This window comes from Podarcis cretensis (genome assembly GCF_951804945.1).
Source record: "Podarcis cretensis genome assembly, chromosome: 11".
Taxonomy (NCBI): domain Eukaryota; kingdom Metazoa; phylum Chordata; class Lepidosauria; order Squamata; family Lacertidae; genus Podarcis; species Podarcis cretensis.
In genome coordinates this window covers 37,221,937-37,243,083 of record NC_137180.1, presented here as the reverse complement: position 1 = coordinate 37,243,083, position 21,147 = coordinate 37,221,937, and the positions used below count along the sequence as shown (strand labels likewise).

General features: G+C 43.2%; 1 protein-coding gene across 2 annotated transcripts in view; it reads right to left on the bottom strand.

The window, feature by feature from the left end:
* PDE8B (phosphodiesterase 8B) overlaps nt 1-18,791 on the bottom strand; it is a 40,281-nt gene extending 21,490 nt beyond the window's left edge. The window contains exons 1-5 of one of the 2 annotated variants that reach the window (XM_079995419.1): nt 18,447-18,791; nt 6,519-6,578; nt 3,213-3,403; nt 1,360-1,419; nt 324-381 (exon numbers count right to left, since the gene is read on the bottom strand). In XM_079995419.1, the coding sequence (XP_079851545.1) occupies nt 324-381; nt 1,360-1,419; nt 3,213-3,403; nt 6,519-6,578; nt 18,447-18,773 (696 nt within the window). In that variant the 5' untranslated portion in view covers nt 18,774-18,791. The remainder of the gene's footprint in view (nt 1-323; nt 382-1,359; nt 1,420-3,212; nt 3,404-6,518; nt 6,579-18,446) is intronic. The other variant, XM_079995420.1, reaches the window with a different exon arrangement.
* Between the last annotated feature and the right edge of the window lie 2,356 nt (nt 18,792-21,147).

Sequence of the window (21,147 nt, the reverse complement as noted above, 5' to 3'; positions counted from 1 at the left end):
CTAAAGGTGCTTACTAAGATACCCTTAGAGAACCCTGATTTAATTTTTGAAAATAGCTTTCCCTTAATGTCCCTGCTTACTTTTCAGACATTTTTAGTTAAAATGTAAAGGTCGGGGGCTCTCAAAGCTATCATGCAACAAAAGTGTGTATTTTCAGTTTTTATGAGAATTTCTACCTCATCATTCTGATGCGTATGCACCATCACTCAGGGTGGCTGACGAACAGGTGTTTGACAACATCTGCATCAAATCATTGAGAGAAAATAACTGGAGACTGAAAAATTAGTTATCACTTAAAGAAAGTGAAAATAACTTCTACATACCCTGTTAAAACCTGCATGGAGAAGGCGTAGGACAGACGTTTCTTCTTGGTTACCAGACCTACGGAATTGTAGAAAATGTTGTCAGCCAAGAGATCTGAAAAATTCTGATAATTCCCTCAAGTATGTGTATTTATGTATGTATAAGCTTATGCCACAATCAATTTGTTAATCTTTAAAGTGCCTGTTGTTTTTGCTGCAACACAGATTACCATAGCTACCCCTTTGGGAATTAGTGCAATAATATTATTCATACATATAGAAGTCATAAAGCACAAAATATATATTTACTCTAGCACATTGAGTTTTCCTCTTAATATCAGTTTTGCAGATATTGCCTTTCCTTATTTGTTATGTTATGCCAACATGAGCTTGGTACGAGTCAGAAATCTAGACTGCACAATGTATGTTGGCTAAGTAGTTAAACTCATCATCATACCCCCACAAGGCAAATAGCTTTGGTGTGCTATTGGTCACAATGTGCTTTAATTGCATTTTGGCCTGAGAACAAAAATCCTGCAAGTATTAAATCCTGAAGGAACCTCAAAACACCATATTCTGCTCTTGCAGATTTGTGATAGGAGTTCCCATGGAGGCAGCTGATGACTTTCTGTATGTATTATTTATAATTTTTTTTTTGTAACCCCCTTTGAGGTTTTTGTACAATTAAGCAGTGTATAAATTTAATGATGGTGGTGGTGGAGGCAGCGGCGGCAGTGGGGGGTGGGTGGGTCCTTTCTCAATGGCAACAGCACCATATCCTAAGTGCAGGAGTTTTGGGAAATGTATGAATTTTCAATAATGTGCCAAACCACATTCTGAAGTGAATAGACATTCTTGTCTGAATAAATAGTTTGATCTAAGATTTTAATGAGAGACTTGTATTGTCCTTCTCTGAGTAAAGAGTCAATTAAAACACTTATCACTAGCATATTTATGGATGTGAAGTCCAACCACTGCTAAGATATTTTGTTCATTAGTTAACCTTACCCATTAAAAAAGTGTAATTTGGAAAACATTCTTGCCAAAAAATACTTACATTTGTGGAACAACAGCTAATATTACAGTGTGTTCAGCAGGCTTTGTAGCACGGATTGACCTGAAATTAGGAAAGTCAATGTCATAATCATTGAAAAATTAATACACCAAACACCATATTTCAACCTATGAGTGGATTCTTACTTATGCAGGCAAATTGCACACAAAACCAAAGTTAAATTTGTTTCGTCTGAAGCAGTTAATATTACTGAAGAGATAAGCTATTTTATAAGCAAAACAGTGTTTTGTTTCTTTAGCAGCAAGAACATCTTCAGAGGAAATAATTTAAAAAGCTGTGGCTACATATGTGTTTCTCCGGGGGGTTTTTTGGTTTTGTGTGTGTGTGTGTGTGTGTGTGTGTGTGTGTGTGCGTATAATCTGTAACTTTTAGAAGCTGAAATAAAGAAACTATCAGTTTCATTCATCTTTCAACATATACCCGATCTTTACATATTTCTCAGACCTGGGTAAGATAGCTTAGTTGGTTAGAGCATGGTGTCGTTAACACTAAGGTTGCAGGTTCAATTCCCATATGGAACAGCTACATATTACTGAAATGCAGGGGTTGTACTAGATGATCCTCAGGGTCCCTTCCAACGCTAAAGTTCTATGATTCTATTGATGGACTTTAGAGGAGGTCGTTTGATTGTTCCACCATGCAACCAGGCTCTGCAACACCCACACAACCCTAAATTAGCTCAAGTACAAGGTTACTAAGTCAGCTCTGAGTTTAGTTGCCTACAACCTTTTTATTTTCAGAAGTGAAAACAAAAGACTGCTTTTGGCTTGATTTGCAGAGAACTATCTTGCAGTATTCAACCTCACATTTATGCCTTTTATTCCTGGTGTTGAGGGTCTAGTTTGATGTTGAGGTGGTAAACCTCAATGTATGTCACATCAGACTGCAGGAAGGGGCTCACCTAACTGAATGCTCCTCCATACAAAAAAAATCATCCATATATATATTGTCTGTTGAAACATTGGTGAGATGCTGCCAGTCAGTGCAGACAACACAGACCTAGATGGACCAACAATCTGTTCAATATCAGGCAGCTTCCTATGTTCCTATTCTCTTTGATATTCAACTTTCTATAAAGCAGGAGTTCAGCTCTTCTATGGAATCATAGAATAATCATAAGAACAAAAGCATATATGTGCTTATCAAGTCCTTTAGAGTGCATTTTCAAGGCCTTTCTAGTCTGGCATGCATAGTTGTCAACTAAACCCTTATTTAAGCCCAAAATCTGGCTAAGTCCTCCATGGCACACGTGTGATCTTCAGTAACTGCTATTCAGACACATACTGCCTTTGTTTCCGGAGGAAACATATTGTTGTCTCAGCTAACGGCCACTGGCAGTCTTCTCCTCCAGAAACAGTCCAAATTAGTGGCTATCACCACATCTTGTGGTAGCAAATAGTTTTAACTATGCTCTGTGATCTCTCCTACTATGCAGTCTGAAGTGGCACGGTCCAGGCACTGATTTGCCTTAGAAATAAAGTAGAGTTCCCATATTTCAAAAGGTGAAAATGCAGACAAAAAAGTTGTTGAGTGTTTCTTTTAGTACTGCCCAAAGTTTGAGCTTTTTGTGTGTGTGCAAAATCTCAAAAAAGTTTTTGAACTATTTTTAAGGAAAATCACAAAAAACAACACTGCCAACATGGGTTGTCATACATCTGGATTTTTGCTGACACTTCAGAGATTTCCACCTGGACACTGTTTCTGATGGCCAAATCCCGGCTATGTCCAGGAAATTCTGGATGTATGGCAACACTAAATAAAGTGACCATAGTACTATTGTGGAACCGTTAACTCACACTCCAAGTTTCATATGAAAAACAAGGGCAGTTAATTACCTACAGATGGCTTCTGCGTCAAAGTATCTGGAGTTTCTATGATCTATGACAATTATTTCATGGTGTTTATCAAGAAAGCATTCAAGCGCTGACTCGGGCGTCCGAGCTTTGTTACATCTATATCCAGCTCTGTCACAAGCCCACCAAAATCCATCACTCTGTTTGTCTTCTTTCGCAAAGATCAGCAACACCTATAAAATATAGAAGGCAAGCTACTGTCGTCACACTTAAAACACCTTCCTATACTGTGGATTTAAACCTAATAATGTTTGCGGTTAAAATTACACTATTTGTTTTTAAAATTACTGCAACACTGCTCCGCTCACTTTCCAAAAGTTGGCAGCATTTAAAACACACACTTTTGAATGATGAAATTTATGGATGTGCTTGCCACAAAAGCCAATGCAAAACACTGTTAAATGATGAGAATAGTAACTGAAATCAGAAGCGCTATTTCCTAAATATGGAAAGAGACTCACACAGCTGACCAACCGGCCTATTAGTAATGAAAGTGCAAGAAATCAGACCCACAATACAACTCTAAGTAATTCACAACTAGGTATGGAAACATATCATGTTTTCTTGTATTAATACTGAACTCTGATTATAAAATCCTGCCTTCAATATTAGCAAAAAATCTTAATATAATGAGGATATTATTTTTTAAGCAAACTGAGAAGCATGGTTAGTAATGCTAAGACTGCTGCTCATCTTATAGAGACCATGCAAACATTTTGAAGTTTCCCACAGAGTTACTATTCTGGAATGCAGCCAAGGCCTTTGATCGTATGGAATGGCTTTCTTTACTAGAAGTATTTAACACCTTCAATGTTCAGCTCAGAAATTGTTTGGGTGATATATTCATCCATGGTAGCTACAGTTTCGTTCAATTCAGAATTGACAAACACTACTCAAGAGACAAAGGGAATGAGTCAGGGGCTGATAAAGTATATGGCAGGGAAGACCTGGGCTTCACCCTAACCTCTCTCATTCTACTTTTAATAATGTCCTCATCATTCTAGGAGGTAATACTCCATATCATGTCACCACATCTCCCATTCAGAACTGTACATACAGTACCCAAATGGCCATATTATAGATACTTTTGTGGATTTTCTGCTTCCAAGGGTTGTCACTCATGCATCTTTAAAGAATTATGTGCGCTCAAATGTCTGTACATTTCTGTAGTGTCTCTGTGGTAGATCTGCCAATCCCAAGGCAGTGACAAAATGAGAACTGCTTTCTGATGTGCTGAGTGAGAAAGCAACACTGTAAATAATTCATGATTTTTCACGAGAGCGCTTTAAGAAGGAAATATGTTGTCATCTTTGTGACATTTACTAGTCGTTTTCAAATTTATATAGCCAGCAACATAGGAAACTGAACTGCTCTGTTTTGAAATATACACAAATTATTAAATCACAGCAATCGCCAGGGCTGGTACAGCCATTAGGTGGGGTTAGACCGTCATCTCAGGTAGTGGGAGCCCCTGATGTGGTGTTCCTGTGGCTATCCCCCACCCTGCCTCTACCACTGGCACTAATTTTAGACAACATCTCACCAAAATTGCATAAAATCTCATTTGAAATCCACAAGATCTGTGCCTGAAACCAGTGCCAATGCTGGCACTGATGCTCCAACAGTGGCAGATCTAGTGGGTCATGCAGCATGTTTGCTTTAGAATAAATATAATACAAGAAAGAAAAGATTCGTTGTTTATAAAAAATTGACAAGAACTGTTCAAAGTACCCAGCTAGAACTCTTTTAGCATAAAATGTACAGAGTTTCAAAGTTCAGTTTATTTCATATGAATAGATTGTCCTGTTAGTATCCTTGGGACATCCTGTGTATAGGTTAAGGAAAGAAAGTTTTGTTCTCTTTAGCTGGTTTCTGATGACTGTGCTTTGCCATGGCGTTGCCATATGAAAGTCAATGCATTTAATCTGCAGGTTGGCAAGGTGACCTTGATTTTGCATTATCTAAAGCTATCTGAAGTGCTGACTTCCCAACAATAAGTGAGATGATGATTAATACGACTGTTGCACCACCACAAACGTCAGTGTATGACTAATCTGTTAAGAAAGCTGAGTGCTTGCGGCTGTAGACTATTAATGTACTTCAAAAAGTTCTAAGACAAGCCAGTATGGCATGTGAAACTCAAGTAGGCAGAAAAGTTCTATCCTTTTAAAACTTTGCTATAACTGATTCTTTCTGTACAGACCAGTCACACCTAGTAAATAGCTCTTGAATCTGTGGAACTAAGGAATTCCTCTAGAAAGCATTAGAACCATGTGCGATTCAATGTCTTGGTACCAAATGCTCAGGCTTCAGGGCCAAAACCTGTTCTAGCCTTCTTATTATCCCTGTGGTCGGGGAGATGTCCAAACATGCCACTTGCCACCTGCATTCTGAAACTAAATTGTCCCAGACAGACTCTCCCACTCCGTGCCCTGACTATGTGGATTGGCTTTCAGGAAGATTAATTAAAACAGAAATCTGGCAGCTCTGCTTGAGAGATGGCAAGCAAGTAAAAAAGTTAATTCCTTCTCTCAGAATACAAAACTTAGGAACTCGTCGTTAAAATTGAAAGCCAGAGGTTTTAAGTACTTTTCTATACCACAGGCAATTACCCAGTGCAATTTGTTGCTGCAGAATATTATGGCCTATAATGAAAAAGATGCTTGATAGGTCTGTCTTTGGCTACTTGTCCTGACAGCCAGAAGTACAACTTCCACATATTGAGATAGAGCCTGACTCTGGGATGATGCTGGAGACTAAGAACTGAAGATGGAAAGTACAAATTTGCAGGTGTTTTAATGCTAATGCTGGAGGTGGTATCCACTAAAGTAGTTCAGTTTCCACAAAATCTGTGCCACAGAGCTCCCTTCTCCTCTTCTTGAGTGCTCCATAAGTGTGTTCTGGGGATAATATCCAATCCATGCAGAGCAGATTTGGAGATGGCATAGACGCATCATTGCACTAGCAGAACCTCATTGGATACCACTCAATATTCCCAGAAAATGATACCATCAGATATTACTTTTTTATTTATAATTCTCAAGTAAGGCAAGCTGCTTCAGAATTTGAATATCACACAATTTACTGAATCTTTGTAACTGGTTTCAAATGATCTATTAGCTCCGCAGTCATCCTAAGAATAAAGTTTAAAATGTACAGGTCTTTTTTTACATATACAGATAGTGTATGGTTTAATCTGTGTATTTTCCTGAGCTGAAGGATTGTAGCAGTTAGTTGAACCTTAATACTGAACTTAATAGTTATTACTAAAATGAAAAAATGTCCTACCTGAATAGGATCTTGTGTCAGCCTCATGGGCCCAATTTCTGTCTCGGTTGCTGAAGCCTGCTAAATGAAAACAGTGTTTAAGATTTCTGCCCCAGTGTCAGACCATGTTAACAGCATTTATCTGAATATATTACACAAAAATAAAAAGGGAATATAATTAATACAAAACAAACATTAACATGACAAGTTTTACACGAGGGCTTAGTTCACACATGGCCTGGTTATGTATGTGGCAGGGTAACAGAATGACCCTTGGGATTCTGCACATTTATCCCACAGCATCCATGTGCAGACTCTAATGCTTATTACAGTGGTGGAGCAGGAATTCAAGCTCAAAGTTCACAGCAGTGGCGTAGCGTGGGTTGTCAGCACCCGGGGCAAGGCAAGTAATTTGCACCCCCTAACCCGTGGATTTGCGCCCCCTAACCCTAACCCCCAGATGTTGCGCCCGGTGTGGCCGGCCCCCCCTGCACCCCCCACGCTACGCCACTGGTTCACAGCAAAGGACTGTAAACTAGTTCCCAAATGTCAGTCTGAACAAGGCTACAAAGGCATAAGATCCCAACAAATGACTAACGTTTAATGCCCTAGCAAGCTGCGCCTTCTTGAAAAGCCTAAATTTCCAATCTACAGTAGTTTCATTGTGACCCTAAATGCCTTTTAGAATGATTTAATATTTAAATATGAGTGACATAGCCACATGCAGACTAGCATTGTCCTGTATGTAAAGTAAGTCCAATTGACATTAGTGAGACTTATTTCCTAAGAAAAATGCATAAGATTGAGTTGTGTATAATGTATATTAATTCCAAGCTGGGATGTATTTCTGTTCCAACCCATGTTCTTCCGATACACCACTGTTCCTCTTCCGATGCAGTTTGGTGTCCAATAAAAACTACATTATTTCTCTGTCCACTGTGGTGGAATTTTACATAATTATGTAATTTTGAATACATTTGAATACACTATTCATTTCAATGCAAAGGTAATTCATTTCAGTGCAAAGAAAACATAATACAAATGCGGGAGGGGGCAGTAATCAACAACATATCATTGGCAGGCTGAAAACAGCAGCAGCAGCAGCAGCAGCAGCAGCAGCAGCAAATACTGATTGTATTCTCTGGTTTGATTTCTGCTCTGGGCATAGGGCAAATAAACAAACAGCAATTTCTTACCTTCATAGGATCTCCTTTGGAAAATGAATTTAATCTTGAAGCTTTTGGTGGACTGCACCTGTGTCTATATACCAGTAGTTTATTATTTTTAGTATGCATACCTGACCCACTACTGCAATGTGGTTCAGGTTGGCCTACATAGTGAATGATGGTTGTGAAAATGATGGTTCCATTCACCTTCAGTGAATGGAAGTTAATATTAAAAATGTTTGTGAAAGTTATGACGGTGGGTATCTGTGAGAGTCAAACTTCTCCAGCTTTTGCTCGGAGTCAGAGATGTCCCCTACTTCAGTTTCCAAAGGGGGAACTAAAGTGCTTCATAATACTAGCATAATATATCCTTCCTGAAACAGCTCTCAAGCAAATCTAGTATGAATACTCAATATTTGACTCATAATCTGACCTATAATCTGCCTTCAACTCTGCTCTCTGAGTGGAATCCAGATGCAAGTTACATTCTTTATTTATTCTAATATTAATGATACCGTCCTTAATTAGCTCAACTCTGGCTCTCAAAGTGAGTTACAGAAAAAGCACAATACTGTTGCACCCCACCCCAATCACAGAGCGCTGCGAGATTCCAGGCAATTACCCAGGGTTCGTGTTTCCTTTTGGGAAAGAGGCACAGCGGAGACTGTGGTGTCTTTATGAAATATGGTTCATTTACACATAAATACAACCTGAGCCTACTATGAAGGGGTTCACAGCATTAACACCCCAAAAGGGTCTTGTTTCTCCCATAGCCACAGCCTTGGATCGAACAAAAACCAAACATTGCTCTCCCTTTCTTTCTCCATCTTGCTGCTTTCCTTCCTAGGTCCCATCACTGCTATCTCTGCTCAAAACTCTGGCTTTATCTCCTGAGGGAGAGGGGCCTGCCCATTTGCTGCCTTGCATCCAGCACCTTAACCCCTTTAATGGCTCATCACCCAAGCTATCACCTCACCAGGAGGCTAGTTTGGCTTTTCCGAGAATTAGAAGCCTTGATTACATTCTAACACTTGCTGGATCCAGGGATTAGAGGAGTTCTGGCACCCAGTTTACCACCCCAAACTCATAAAAATACAGCTAATTTCTGTGGGAATTAGGTGCACTTCACTGATACTGTCCACAGTACCCAGCAAAGTATTTACAATCGCTACGGTTTACTCGAACAGTACTTCAAAGGGCTGTGGCTGTGCAACACACAGCAATAATACAAAATTATCACACTGCGAAATTTTTGTTGACTTTGCCCAGCCTTTTAAATTAATATTACTGTGAGATAAACTGCACCAAGCTTTTCTCACAATGGCAGACTTTACTTACCTGTTGCTTCCGGAGTGGAACACAGAAAGCTGCCTCATGCAAAGTCAAATGAATGGTCCTTCTAACTCAGGAATGCCTACACTAACTGGCAGCAGCTCGTCAGGGGTCTCCCCCAGCACTAGTTGGAGGTGTCAAAGATTCAGCCTGGGACTTTTTACATGCAAAGTATGTGCTCTGTCACTGAGCTACAGTCCTTGTGTTAGTCATTCTGAAAGCTTCCCTTACTTCTCTGTTTGGTTCTTCCCAGTCCTTTCTCTTTGAAATCTGTAGACATGGTTTGAGCACCTAAAGCCTTTGGCTTGCTGTGATCACACACACAGTTCCATCATAATATATGGCTGGGAATCTCCCTATGCATAGGGCAAGAGGAAGGAAGGAGGCCGTATCTGGGTTTGGCCCTGGAAGATTACACCAGGGGCCTTCCTGCTGCCTGCTCTTGTGGCTGTGTGGTTAAGAGTGTTTTGCTCTGTGGAGAGGAGGGGCTGGGTTCCCTACATTTTCCCATCTGAAATAATTTCCCTTTGCATAAGTGTTCCTTCCTCTGAGAGCCAGTGTGGTGTAGTGGTTAAGAGCGATAGACTCGTAATCTGGTGAACCGGGTTCACGTCTCCGCTCCTCCACATGCAGCTGCTGGGTGACCTTGGACTAGTCACACTTCTTTGAAGTCTCTCAGCCCTACTCACCTCATTGGGTGTTTGTTGTGGGGGAGGAAGGGAAAGGAGAATGTTAGCCGCTTTGAGACTCCTTTGGGTAGTGATAAAGCAGGATATCAAATCCAAACTCCTCTTCTTCTTCTTCTTCTTCTTCTTCTTCTTCTTCGGCAGCACATAAATGTTCAGATGAGCTTCTAATCAGTGCTGGAGCACCATCCCTGCTGACTTAGTGGCTGGAAGAGCCCAGTCTATGTGTGCCTGGAATGGGCTTTCCTTCTGGCACTAGCCTTCAGACGTTCCTCTGCACCTTTCAGTTCCTTATGCTCCTCTGCACCTTTTGCTGTGACTCGGCTCTATTTCATTTGTAGCCACAGCTGTGTGGCAAGTCCCAGGACAGCTCAATGGACTGGCTACCATGTTGCTTCAGCAATGTGTGAAAGAGGCTCAGATGACTGTGTTACCTCTTACCGCCTGGCAGCTCACACTGGCATGGGAAGCAACAAAACAATTAGGGCAACTTCTAATCTAACCCTTATCTCCACTTAAAATGACCAGGAGTCCTGACTGTCACTGCCAGTCAGAGTAGGCAATACTAGCCTATAGGGACAAATTGTTACTTGCAGGATTGCCTGACCTCATATGTCCCCACTGAACCAGAACTGGCACTATTACAGGTACCACATGATATTCACTCTGCACCTGTAAGAAATTGATATTTTCGTGCGGCAGTATCTACATTTTGGAACTCCTTGCCTATTGACACCAGGCAGGCACCTTTGCTGTACCCTTTTTGGCACTTTTGTTTAGGCAAGCCTATCCAGATATGTAGAGCGTTATACATGTTCTAGTTACAGGTAGGTAGCCTTCCAGTAGCACCTTAGTAAAGGTAAAGGGACCCCTGACCATTAGGTCCAGTCATGACCGACTCTGGGGTTGCGGTGCTCATCTCACTTTATTGGCCGAGGGAGCCGGCGTACAGCTTCCAGGTCATGCGGCCAGCATGACTAAGCCGCTTCTGGTGAACCAGAGCAGTACACGGAAACGCCGTTTACCTTCCCGCCAGAGCGGTACCTATTTATCTACTTGCACTTTGAGGTGCTTTCGAACAGCTAGGTTGGCAGGAGCAGGGACCAAGCAATGGGAGCTCACCCCATCGCGGGGATTTGAACCGCCAACCTTCTGATCGGCAAGTCCTAGGCTCTGTGGTTTAACCCACAGCGCCACCCGCGTCCCTAAGAATGAAAAGAGGGCGAGGGAAAATACTGCGTTGGCCGGGAATCGAACCCAGGTCAACTGCTTGGAAGGCAGCTATGCTAACCACTATACCACCAACGCTGCAGATAGTAGCACCTTAGAGACCAACTAAGTTTCTTATTTGTATGAGCTTTTGTGTGCATGCACACTTCTTCAGATACCATATACATGTTTTAATCACTCTTTAGCTTAGTGCTGATTTCAATTATCTTTTGAATGTTTTTAAATACCTGTTTCAACTGCCTTTTCTTAATAAATGTAATGGTGGGTTGTTGTTCTTTTGGTAAAACATTTATAGGTTTGCATCACATGGCAGGATGGAATCTCAAACAAAGATGTGCTTTCCCAATCCCACATTTCCAGCATGTTTGCACTCCTGTCTCAGGGATGTCTATGCTGGCTTTGTCATGTCCACAAAATGGAGGAATGGCAGGATCCTCAAGGATGTGCTGTACGGGGAACTGCCTTCGGGCACCAGGCCCATTGGCAGACCAGCTCAGCGTTACAAAGATATGACAAGAAATGAAGGCTGGAAACATCAACCCCACCATCTGGGGACCCCCTGCAGACGACTTCAGTGCCTGGAGACAAACAGCCAGATCATGTATCTACGTCAGTGACCAGAGGAGGAATGACCAAGGGGAGGAGCACAGAGAAAACAAATGGTGCATCTGCAGCAGCACAACCGGACACCCTCATCTGCCCCAGCTGCAACAAAACATGTCTCTCCTGTATCCGTCTCTTCAGACACAGCAGGCACTGTAACTCTGCAGCTGTAACTCTCCCCCAAAGACATACTCCTTCATTGTGCCCCGAGACAGACAGATGCCAACAACTTATAGGTTTTATTACAATCAAGTGGCACATAAATTTTGTGAAATAAAATAAGCTTCTACACTTTACTAACATCAAACCAGGCCGTGGAGATTTTACCAAGCCAGTTCTGCTTCTTTAAAAAGTGCAAAAGAGAAGCAAGCCTATCCCCCACTATTTTATACCTATCCCCCACTATTTTATGAATATTTTATTCTCCAATTTTTCTTTCTTTTTATTCCATGGTGTGCTCATCCTCCCCTCTGCTCAAGGATGCATCAACCCACCCACCCACATTTTAAAACCCTGTCTAAAATGAAAAGGAATTTAGAACAGGCAAGGAACATTGACACTAAATTGCTAGCAATTTAAGGCAAAACCCTAAAATAGCAAGCTAATATCTGTAAGACAGCTTTAATGGAATTGATGTGCTCCTTTTCTACATCTGGCATGAAATGACAGAAGAAAGAGCACAGAGCCTTGCATTAAGGGCTAATTATTAAACAGGAGGTAAAACTTACTAGAAGTGCATTATCATAATAGTGTCTCGACATCTCACAGTGAAAAAGTGCTCATGTGATTGAGATTTGTTTTTTCTAGCTTAGGAATGGGCAAAAATTCTGGACAGAATCTGGCTACTATCTTGGCTGAAACAAGAGGCCATTATATATATTTTAAAAAACTACTTTCTCCACACAGAGAGAGATTTAATCCATTAATAATTACTCATCAAATCTAAATGCATAAGAGCCCAAATCTGATCACTGTTCATAACTGATAATGAATCTAAATAAAATGAAGGGGAGGAAACAAAAAAAGCAAATTTCACATTTGTCTTTATCATGCTCATCATCTTAATCTTAAAATTTAATTTAGGAACAACCCCACCAAATCTGTTCATAGGTTCCTTTTTCTTTTTGCATTGCATGGCATTCTTCCCAATAATTGCTTTGATCTATAATTGTATTTTTTTAAAAAATCAATCAAACCCCAAGGCATATGGTATCATCTACCAGTTTATATTATAGGGCAAATAATACATATTTATCTTCATAAGAACTCTCTGAGCTGGTAGGGTGACACAGGTTAGGAGTGCATGACTGCCTCCAAGGTTTTCCAGTAGGCTTCATAGTCAAATTGGAAATTGATCTGTGGTTTCCCAAGTCCAACACCCTAGCCACACTGTGGGTTGCTTTACTTTAAATTTACAACTACTCTGAAAGTAGATGAGACTAAGAGAGTACAACTGGCCCAAGTTCATCTGATCAATTTGCATTATCAGTGTGTCTTTCTAAAGCCATCAGCCTATAGGTACTATTTATATGGTTAATTTAACAAAACTCACACATTAATCTTAGGGATTATCCACACCTCCCTTTGCCCCACCACTTTCTCCCGGGGAAGCCCAGTCATTAGTGCTGGATCAGAACAAATGGCAATCAGCTTTTCTGCAGATTGACATTTGTTCCAACTTGGTGCTAGAGGGGTTTTTTGCGGGGAAAGTGTTGGGGCAAAGGCAAACCCACGCGGACCCATGCCTATAAAAAGTGGGTCAAGCAGAAAGCCACCTGGACCCATGTTTTCTAGGCATAGGACAAAAAGTATTGTGGACAAGTCCTTAGTCTTAAAATTCTAAGATATTCTGCTACTCTGTGTTGCTTATCTCACTGTGACAGCAGAAGACCCAAACCAATGCCAGTGGTACCATGAGCCCACTGCCTTCATCCCAGCTCCATTCTAACATCTGAAGAGTTCAGCCAATTGCAAGCAGCACTCACTACCTATGTGTTGTGTGGGTAGAATACAATTAGCCAGCAGGAAGAGAAAAACACATTTCTCAAGGGTTGGACTAGATGACGCTCAAGAATCCCTTCCAACTCTACAGTTGTATAATTCTGTTTCTTCATTCATTTTATACCATCTCTTTGATGAAATCCTTGCCTGGGTAGAATTCCTACTGAAAGAATATTTGTCTTTTCTATTCCTGTTAATTTTTAATTGCTTTATCAAAGCTCACTGCAGCACAGACCATGTGCTATTTGTTTTTAAAGACCTTTTATAATTGGATGTGCCACACAGAGCCAGTTTTCAGGAAGCCAAGAAATATTTCCTAATAATAATAATAAAACTTTCATAGTGCTTATTGGCTAGTTTGTGCCCTTACAACACAACTTGTTTTCATTCATATGGAAATCCTATAGTACTTTCATTGGACTGATGCAGTAACTGGTAGTATTTATATATGCTACTATTTCCTATAAAAAATTTTTTTTATTGTATCAGGAAACTACAAAATGGACTGATATTTAAGGAATGAAATATTGATAACTATTTCTGCAGTACAAATGCACTCATTAGCTAAATAATGCTCAGAACTAAAATAACTATTTGAAGTACAACCTGTTAATAATGTACCAAACTTCACATTTTTCAACACTCACCCTTGCACTGGGTTTCTGTGCCCTAAAATGTTGCCTTACACACTACATGACCTTGCATTCTGCAGTGTACTGAGCCAACAGCTTCAAGTTGCTAAAGAATTTATTAATTATTTTCATCTATCTCTTGAAAATAGGTTTCTGGTCCTCATCATCATTAAGAAAAGCTAGACTTGATATATTTTTAGATTTCCAAAGTCTGGAATATAAACCAGCATTATGAAGCATTTAAGCTAGCCTTCTTAATCCAGAAATCTCTCAGTTCTGTGCTGTCCCTGTTGTAGCACAGCATGGCAAATAGGTGTTGTTATTGATTCCTTCTAGCTCTTCCTATGTTATAATATTGCTTGGTGAATTTTCAGACTTTATTATAAAAGAAGAGAGAGGAGAACACATCTTTCTACTTCTCAAGAATACTAAAAAAGTTATAATAGAGTTATATAACTGGTTCATAATGATGATAACTGCTGCCAGCACCTCATCATTTAACTAGCACCCCTATCTATAGAAATCCTACACAAAGCCTTCTAAGCTATCTGCAAAGCAAATTGGCATAATTAAGAACTTACTTTTCACTTCTGAGTTCAAAACCCATTCAACATACCTGCTTTAATCTGCCCTGACTATAAAAGATGGGGCTGTAATTAAACTTTAGCTGAACAAGAAAAACACCATAATGTATATATGCTGCTAAGGTTGCTGACACACCACTGTGATTTATAAGATTGTACCCAAATGGGACTATTTGTCCAGGTAGTTATGATTTACTTGCAGCGTGGGAGACAGATGGCATTGCAGCTGTAAGCCTGCCTATCCCACCGAAGGATAAATTACCCAGTGAAATTCCTGGCAGAGTGGCACATTTTCTCTCTACATGAATTGGAGGTAAGAGGAGAATGGTGTCACTGAAGACTCTTCCTGTTCTTTACCATTCCTTTTAAATATGGTGTTAAGACGCGGGTGGTGCTGTGGGTTAAACCACTGTGCCGCTTGGGCTTGCCAATCAAAAAGTTGGCGGTTCAAATCCCCGTGACGGGGTGAGCTCCCATTGTTCGGTCCCAACTCCTGCCACCTAGCAGTTCAAAAGCACGTCAAAGTGCAAGTAGATAAACAGGTACCGCTCCGGCGGGAAGGTAAACGGTGTTTCCATGCGCTGCTCTGGTTTCACCAGAAGCAGCTTAGTCATGCTGGCCGCATGACCCGGAAAAACTGAGGACAAACGTCGGCTCCCTCGGCCTTTAAAGCGAGATGAGCGCCGCAAACCCAGAGTCGTTCACGACTGGACCTAATTGTCAGGGGTCCCTTTACCTTTAAGCAATTTACAAACTCCTTCCCTCAAATGTTTGCAGAAAGTGGTAGCAACAAATGCAAATTACAATGTCCAACCAAGACCAAACTGGTTGCAACTTGACAGCATGAGTTTTTCATGTGTTTATGTTTATTTCTATCAGTTTCCATATTTACAAAATGTGATCCAGATTAAGTCACTGGCCAGTTGCATCCCCAACTACAAAGGTTTCCTGCCAGCATGCTCTCTGCGACCGGAGTACTGGACGGCCCTTTGCACTCACTTACCTACACAGTAGGGGAAACGCCATGTCTCCAAATACATACAGAGACCCAAATATTCCCATTTAATTTGAAGGCATTCTGAATGTGTTATTTTCATGAGTCCAGAACAGGGTTGGGGAACATGCAGCACTTCAAGATGTTGTTGGAATATCCCATCATCCCTGACTATTGGCCATGCTTGCTGGGGCTGATGTGAACTGGAGTCCAAAAACACCTGGGCTAGTTGAGGTTCCCCATCCCTTTTCTAGCTGTCATAGCCGGATCTTTAACTTGCTCTTTGCCAAGCATAATCGACTTAGACTGACTGTATGCAGCCAGGGTGAGGACCCATGCTCTTCCAGACGTTAATGGCAATGGTCTTCCAGCCAGTATTGGAAATGGTCCAGAATGATGGAAACACTCCAGGGCAATAGGTATACCATCTGTTATACTGCTGTTAATTCTGAGGTCTTAATTCACAGGTACCAAGAATGGTATTTCAGACTGTATTGTGGTTCCACTGAGAAAGCTGAACAGCGTCACTGTTTGAACAGTATGTAATTCCCCACCCTAAGCTAATGACTGTAGCTTTATCTACCCTACAACTCTGTTCCTGGTCCTTGCCTCATTCTGTTTCTCTAGTCCTTCCTCTAGACCTCAGTACTGTCTTCTACACACTGGCCCAGTTTGTGTCCTTAGTGTGGATGAGCAAACATGCAGGTGCCTGGAGACTGCACACCTCCTCTGGTCGTGCTGCTGCTGCTGCCCTATTGAAAGCTAAGCCATGATTTGGCTTAGTATTATGTCTGACTAAGCCCCAGGTTTTGACTGCAGCTATTATCTTTTGTCCAGGAACCCATGTTTGCTCACTCACACATATTCATGGTTTAATGTAGCATTGCATGTGAACCAGGACACTGTCTAGTTGGTGCTGATCTTTCATTCTGGCCATTAGTCTCTACCTCTTTCCTATCCTTCCCCCCCCCTTCTAATTCTGACATCTGTTTTTAAATGTTGATGTTAGCCTTGATTTCATGAATCTGAGATACTGTAGCTAGAAACTCAATATCCCTTACCCATTGTGACTGGTTCCTGCCTTATTTATTCCTCACCATTGTATCCCATCTTTCCTCCAAAGAGTTCAGGGTAACATGCATTTATCCCATTTTATCTACAGAATTCTATGTAGTACATTGGGGTGAGAGATGATAACCAGCTCCAAGTTTGCCTACTGGACTTCACTGCAAACACAGATATGACTCTGGTCTCCCTTTTATAAGTTGAATGCCCCAATCATTACACCACCCTGGCTGTGTATATGTTTGATCTTGCTAAATTCTATGGACTCCCAGTCCCAGGAACTCAGAATACTTCTGGCTGCTAACAGCCTAGTCGCCCATTACTGTAAACAAAAATCAATCAGGTTCCCAGAAACAGTCTAAGTTTGACACATTGTTTATCCAGAATATTAAAAAGCTGTGGGGCGGGGTGGATAGACACACAGTATTCCACACCCTTCATCTCCCACTCATATTACAAGGTCTTGCAGCATCTTACCGTAAAGACTAACATTTATTACGGCATAAGCATTTATAACCTATAGTCCACTCCATCAGTTGTAGTTCATGAATATGTTGATCATTTAAGGTCCCATGGCTTGTTATTACTGCAACAGACAAATTAACATGGCTACCATTCTGGAAACTGTCACATTTAAATTAATTCATGCTTTTGTCCTTTCGGAATACATCTTTGCATTAACCCATCTTTCTGCTGCCACATCTTAGAATACTATAGTTGAATAAATGCAGGCACACTTTTCATGAGTAAGGCAAACGGCCTGACAAAAGCTAAATGCACAGAAGCCTTCGGGATGTGGTGTAACTTTGACCCTGAGCTTCAGCATTGTAGCTGCTTGCCAATACTGTACGTGAGTGTGGTCACCTATGTGCATGTACCAGAACTTGGCCAGAATGGGAGGGACCTGTAGCAGGAGTGAGTCACTAGGGTGCCATGGCAACAGCTCCTTTCAGCTGCATCCCATGTGCATCCGCAGCAGCATCTCTGCCCAGCACAAGCTGCAGCTTTTCAGCACCATGCTCCCTTCTCTTCTGTTCAGAGCAGGAGAGGCTTTTTGCCACTGCCAGTGAAAACAGCACCGTGTAGGAGACAAAAACATAGAGCGCACTTGATGCTGCCATTTCCTTACCCCTCCTCTCTTTGTGGCTCATGCTGCTCATCTCCTGGGAAACAAGTAAAGAGACACCCATCTAAAAGTCCCTTTTTGGGGGGCAGTCACCCACCCCAAGGTTGCCCTTTAGGAGTCAGGCAGTCGGTCAGAAAAGGAGTAAGGTGGTAAACTTGGCACAGGCTAAAGTTTCAAAAGCACACACCCACACCCCAGTGGGGCACCTCCCATAGCCCAAGGCCACGTCAAATTAATAGCCAACATGTATTGAGGGTGTCCCACGGGAAAAAGATTTGCCAGTCAAAAGTTTCTGCCTTCCAGTGCATAGGCCCCACTGGGGTGGATTTTAAAAATGTCGATATTCGTCCAAGCCTGCTTAGGGTGGTTCCTTCAAGCGGTCGCCTTGACCCCTGGTGAGGCAACGGGACACCCAGCCACCCTTTTCTTCACCTCCTGCCCCCCACCCCACCCCAGCTGAGTCTCCCACCTTCTCGGCCCCCAAGGCTGTCCTGCGCGGTGCTGGCACCAACCCCCCTCGCCTCCTTTACCTTGACGTCGGTCTGGCTGGTCTGAGTCTCCGCCTCGACGCCACAGCAGTGGTGCACCCCGCTCCTGCCTTCTCGGCCGGCGGGCTTCCTGCGCCTGTGGGCCGGGCAGTTGGGCGGCGGCGGCGGCGGCGGCGGCGGCTGGCGGCTCTGGTAGGCGAGGACCGAGGGGATGGAGTCGGCCGCGTCGGTCTTGACGAAGAGGCCGTGCAAGGTGGCGGCGGTGCCCTGCGAGATGGTGGTGGTCTGATGCGGGGAGTTGGACTCGTCCGAGTCCCGGCAGTAAATCACGCCGCTCTGCGAGACGTGGATGCTGGGAGCGCAGCCCATCCCTCCGCTGCCGCCTCGCCGCCCAGCAAGCCCCCCGGGAGGAGCGGCCGAGAGAGGCCCCCTCCGAGCTCCCAGCGCTGCTCAGCCCAGCCTAGGGAGCCGCCAGCGCCGGCCTGGGGCTGCTGAACATCGCCTCGCCTCGCCTTTCACCGCCTCAGGGCGCCAAGCGGTGTTTGCTTCGCGGTCTCTCTACGGCGCCCCAGCGGCGAGGCGGGAGCCGCCGGCCGCAGAGGGGCAGCTGGAGCCCGCCGCGGCGCTCCATCAGGGCATCCTTTCATACCCCGCTCCGGGAGGCGGGAGAGGAACCCGGAAGGCTGCCCTCCGGGGGGAACTTGGCGCGCTGCTGCTGCTGCTGCTGCCCGGAGCAGAGCCTGCCAACAGCTGCGCCGCCGCCGCCGCCGCCGCCGCCTCGCTCACCTTTCGCGGCTGCTGCAATCCCGGTTGCTCCGGCCTCTAGTGGCAGCCTCATCTCTCCTCGCCCTCATCTCTCTCTCCCGCACGCAGCCCTGCGCGCCTCTCGCGCCTACGTCTGAGGTCTGGCCACAGGCCGAGCGCCAGGCTGTTTGGCTCTGGCAACCTGTTGTTGTTCTTTGGACTCCAGCTCCCAGCATCCCTGACCATTGGCCGTGCTGGCTGGGGCTGATGGGAACTGGAGTCCCACCGTCATCCGGAGGGCCACAATTTGCCCCATCTCAATGGGTCGGCAAAAGGAAATGGAGCTGGTAAACAGGGATGTGTGAGGAGCGCTGCTGCTTCACTTTCTCCATAGGAATGAATGGGAACCACTGTAATGTGAAGAGTGCCCCCACACCTATAGCTGTACATGCAAAGGAGAAGGCTCTCTCTGTGCAGGGTTCCTGATCATGAAGAGGGATTTACACAGTGAATGAGCATAGTTCAGGGGCTGAGTCTTCTGTTCTGGTGCTGCCTCCTCCTTCCCCCTGAGATCTACGGGTGGTGTTTAGTCCTTTAGTTGTGTCCGACTCTTCGTGACCCCATGGACCAGAGCACGCCAGGCGCTCCTGTCTTCCACTGCTTCCCACAGTTTGATCAAACTCATGCTGGTAGCTTTGAGAACACTGTCCAACCATCTCGTCCTCTGTCGTCCCCTTCTCCTTGTGCCCTCCATCTTTCCCAACATCAGGGTCTTTTCCAGGGAGTCTTCTCTTCCCATGAGGTGGCCAAAGTATTGGAGCCTCAGCTTCAGGATCTGTCCTTCCAGTGAGCACTCAGGGCTGATTTCCTTCAGAATGGATAAGTTTGATCTTCTTGCAGTCCATGGGACTCTCAAGAGTCTCCTCCAGACCATAATTCAAAAGCATCAATTCTTCAGCGATAAGCCTTCTTTATGGTCCAGCTCTCACTTCCATACATCACTACTGGGAAAACCATAGCTTTAATTATACAGACCTTTGTTGGCAAAGTGGTGTCTCTGCTTTTTAAGATGCTGTCTAGCTTTGTCATTGCTTTTCTCCCAAGAAGCAGGCATCTTTTAATTTCGTGACTGCTGTCACCATCTGCAATGATCATGGAGCCCAAGAAAGTAAAATCTCTCACTGCCTCCATTTCTTCCCCTTCTATTTGCCAGGAGGTGATGGGACCAGTGGCCATGATCTTTGTTTTTTTGATGTTGAGCTTCAGACCATATTTTGCACTCTCCTCTTTCACCCTCATTAAAAGGTTCTTTAATTCCTCCTCACTGTCTGCCATCAAGGTTGTGTCATCTGCATATCTGAGCTTGTTGATATTTCTTCTGGCAATCTTAATTCCGGAATTAAAGTCTACGGGTATAGGGCAGTATGCAAATTAAATAAATAATTATTATTATTCCTCCTGATGGAATGCCTATCTGAAGAAGGCTGATGGTGGGGTGGGGGAAAGCTGCCTCATCCCCACCTTTTCCATAGCTTTCCATGTTTGGGTCAGTAGAAAGAAAAGTTGATCCTTCTACAGAGCAGGATTCGAGATCTCAGGTAAACAAATCTGCTGTGTTTGCTCCATACCACTAAATGTAGAGAGGCAATGCTGGGACAAATAATCCACAGGAGACCACATGGTGGGTGTGATGTTCATCTGGGTGCATGCACACCCAGTGATTCCTGTGAGTGCGATGGCATAAAAGGATGCAAATCTGGTAACAACACTTTCTGGTGCCCTTTTTCATGGTTCCTTTCACTTAGCTCTGCATAAGAGGCACATCTTAGTTCTTACTTTTACACACATTTTAAAAGCACTTAGATAAAAGTGCTACAAAAGTACATTGTGTTCCTAATAAATGATTTAAGATGATTCCAGACATACAATACAAATCTAATAATGATGGTATGTCAACAGCTATTCTGAGAAAGAGGTAGGTGTCATAATTTCCAGAAAA